This window comes from Mus pahari, chromosome 3 (assembly GCF_900095145.1).
Source record: "Mus pahari chromosome 3, PAHARI_EIJ_v1.1, whole genome shotgun sequence".
NCBI lineage: Eukaryota > Metazoa > Chordata > Mammalia > Rodentia > Muridae > Mus > Mus pahari.
In genome coordinates, this window is record NC_034592.1 from 70,897,422 (window position 1) to 70,900,190 (window position 2,769).

Here is a 2,769-nt window from a genome sequence, read left to right on the forward strand (position 1 = left end):
ATGGAAGGAAAGAATGAGACCCCAGTGAGTGAGTTTCTATTTCTGGGCCTCACAAATCATCTCTATCAGAAGATTGTACTTTTCAACATGCTCCTCTTTGTTTATCTTGTGACAATGGGGGGCAACTTGGGTATGGTCACTCTAATATGGGCGGATCCCAGACTGCATACACCTATGTACTTTTTTCTTAGCCATTTGTCTTTTGTAGATATGTGTTCCTCTTCTTCCATAGCTCCTAGGATGCTGTATGATATCTTTACAGAGAAAAAAGCCATCTCCTTTGTGGGTTGTGCTATACAGTCATGGTTTGCTGGTCTTTTTGTGGGAACTGAATGTTTCCTCCTAGCTGCCATGGCATATGATCGGGATACAGCCATTTGCAAGTCCTTACTGTATACTCTAATAATGTCCAAGAGGGTCTGTGCACAGTTTATCATTGGACCTTATCTTCTGGAGGCTATAAACATCCCAAGTCATACAACCTTGACCTTTTGCTTACAATTTTGTGGTCCCAATACTATCAACCATTTCTTCTGTGATATTTCCCCAATGCTTGCCTTAGCATGTGCTGACTCCTCCATCAACAAGATAGTGCTTTTTGCCTTGGATGGAACAATAGGAGTGGTTAATGTTCTGATCATCACAGTCTCCTACATCTCTATTTTGATGGCCATCTTGAAGATCGAGACCACTGATTGGAGAATGAAAGCCTTCTCTACTTGTTCCTCTCACTTGGCAGCTGTCTCCATCCTGTATGGAACTTTGTTCTTCATCTATGTTCAACCTAGTAGAGATTCTTCACTGAATACAAATAAAGTTATTTCTCTATTTTATACTGTCATGATTCCCATGCTGAACCCCCTGATCTATAGCTTAAGGAACAAGGAAGTGAAAAATTCATTCAGAAGAAAAGTACAAAGGAAACATTTTCAAGAGATTGGTAAGGCCAAACTCTATTATGCTATGGCTTAGGTGTCAGTGCCAAATATATGCTTTAAAAAGACATATAGAGGTTCTTCCAATTAATAGATTATGTGAAGAAAATGAAGAATTTTCAGTATCTTTTATTGCCTGTCTGTCTTTCTGACACAATCAGTGTTGAAAAATTACATGAAGGTGGGCTGAGAATATATATATAAAATGTATGAATATATACATACATTTAATAACATAACATACTTATTGAATAACATATTTGTATAATAGGAAAAATATGCTTGGAGATAAAAGTAAATATCTACATAATATTAATTGTGTCAATACTTTTTTTTTCTTTTTTTTGGTTTTTTTGAGACAGGGTTTCACTGTATAGCCCTGGCTGTCCTGGAACTCTTTTTGTAGACCAGGCTGTCCTCAAACTCAGAAATCCGCCTGCCTCTGCCTCCCGAGTGCTGGGATTAAAGGCGTGCACCACCATGCTATTAGTCATAAAGACTAAAAATTTCATGAAACTAAAGCAACATGAACTTGATTTGAAAGAAAACGTGTATGTATATAATATCATTCTCAATTTAAAATTTCAGCATTTACCTATTTATCTATTTATCTATTTATTCATTTATTGGGGCATGCATGTGTTCAGAGTTGGTTTTCACCTTCCAAAATGTTCGTTCTAGAGATTTAACTCAGGTCTTAGGCTTGGTAGAAGATGCATTTATCTAAGGAGCTGCTTTCTTCAATAAATTAGTGACTTAAGGACTGTTTTAATAATTGTTTTATGATTATTAGAAGAAGAATGTTGATATTGCCAACTCCACTTGAAAGACTGTTTATATTTTCTGCCCCATCAGTTATTCAGCTTCCCACTATTTTGAAGTTTTGTTTTAAGACACTTTATTTTAGAATTATTAAGTGTTCTTGATAAGTTGGTCCATTTGTCCATATCATAGGTTTGTCTCCTCTATCCTTGGTCAGTTTATTTACTCTAGTATTATTTGGTCTGATGTTAACATAGCTTTATGGAGACATTTTATTTTAGAAACATATTCATAGAAGTTATAAGTAAGCTACCGATGAAATACTAGGTGAGATAAAAGAATTATATACCCTCTCTTCCTAATGGGATGAACTAACATAGTACATACAATTCATGTCATCTGACTTCACAGGGTCTTCTCTCTTATGGAGCCTTCAGTCATGAGCAGTTTCTAATTTCCAGCTCTGGTTTTACCTCATGTTTCTCATCTTTACCTTTACCTCCAGTTCAGCAAATTTCACTGTTTTTTGTTTTGTTTTGTTTTTGTTTTTGTTTTTGTTTTTGTTTTTTAGATGATTCTCTACCTGGAAGTATTCTTGCCTACTTAGCCTTTTGTGATGTGATATTCTTTAGGAATCAAATAGTTGATGCTATTTATTTATTTTTATTTAAAACTTTCTCACTTGGAAGTAAGCAAATGATGCTTGGCACTGATATGCACTTTTCATGTGACTATCTTCTCTTCGGTTCCTATCTAGGTGACATTATGAAAATAAGTACACCAGGGAGAGTTGTATTACCCTGTATTGGACACTCTGAGTGTCTGAGCATCCTCCCACCTAAGTGAGCAACAAATCACTAGAAGAAAGGTCAGACAATATTAGAATCCCATTGAAAGTGACAAAGTATAAATTGTGTCAATGTTCTAACTTCAGAATGAAGAAAGAAATTACTTTCCTTTTTTTATTTATTATTATTTTCTTTATTTACATTTCAAATGCTATCCTGAAAGTTCCCTATACCCCGCCCCCGCCCCTGCTCCCCTACCCACCCACTCCCACTACTTGGCCCTG

At 35.8% G+C, this 2,769-nt stretch overlaps 1 protein-coding gene across 1 annotated transcript in view; it reads left to right on the forward strand.

Annotated features, from left to right (window-relative positions):
• Positions 1 to 2,769, forward strand: part of LOC110319184 (olfactory receptor 998-like) — an 8,141-nt gene continuing 5,372 nt past the window's right edge. The window contains exon 1 of the mRNA XM_021194643.1: positions 1 to 429. Coding sequence (XP_021050302.1) covers positions 1 to 429 — 429 coding nt within the window. The remainder of the gene's footprint in view (positions 430 to 2,769) is intronic.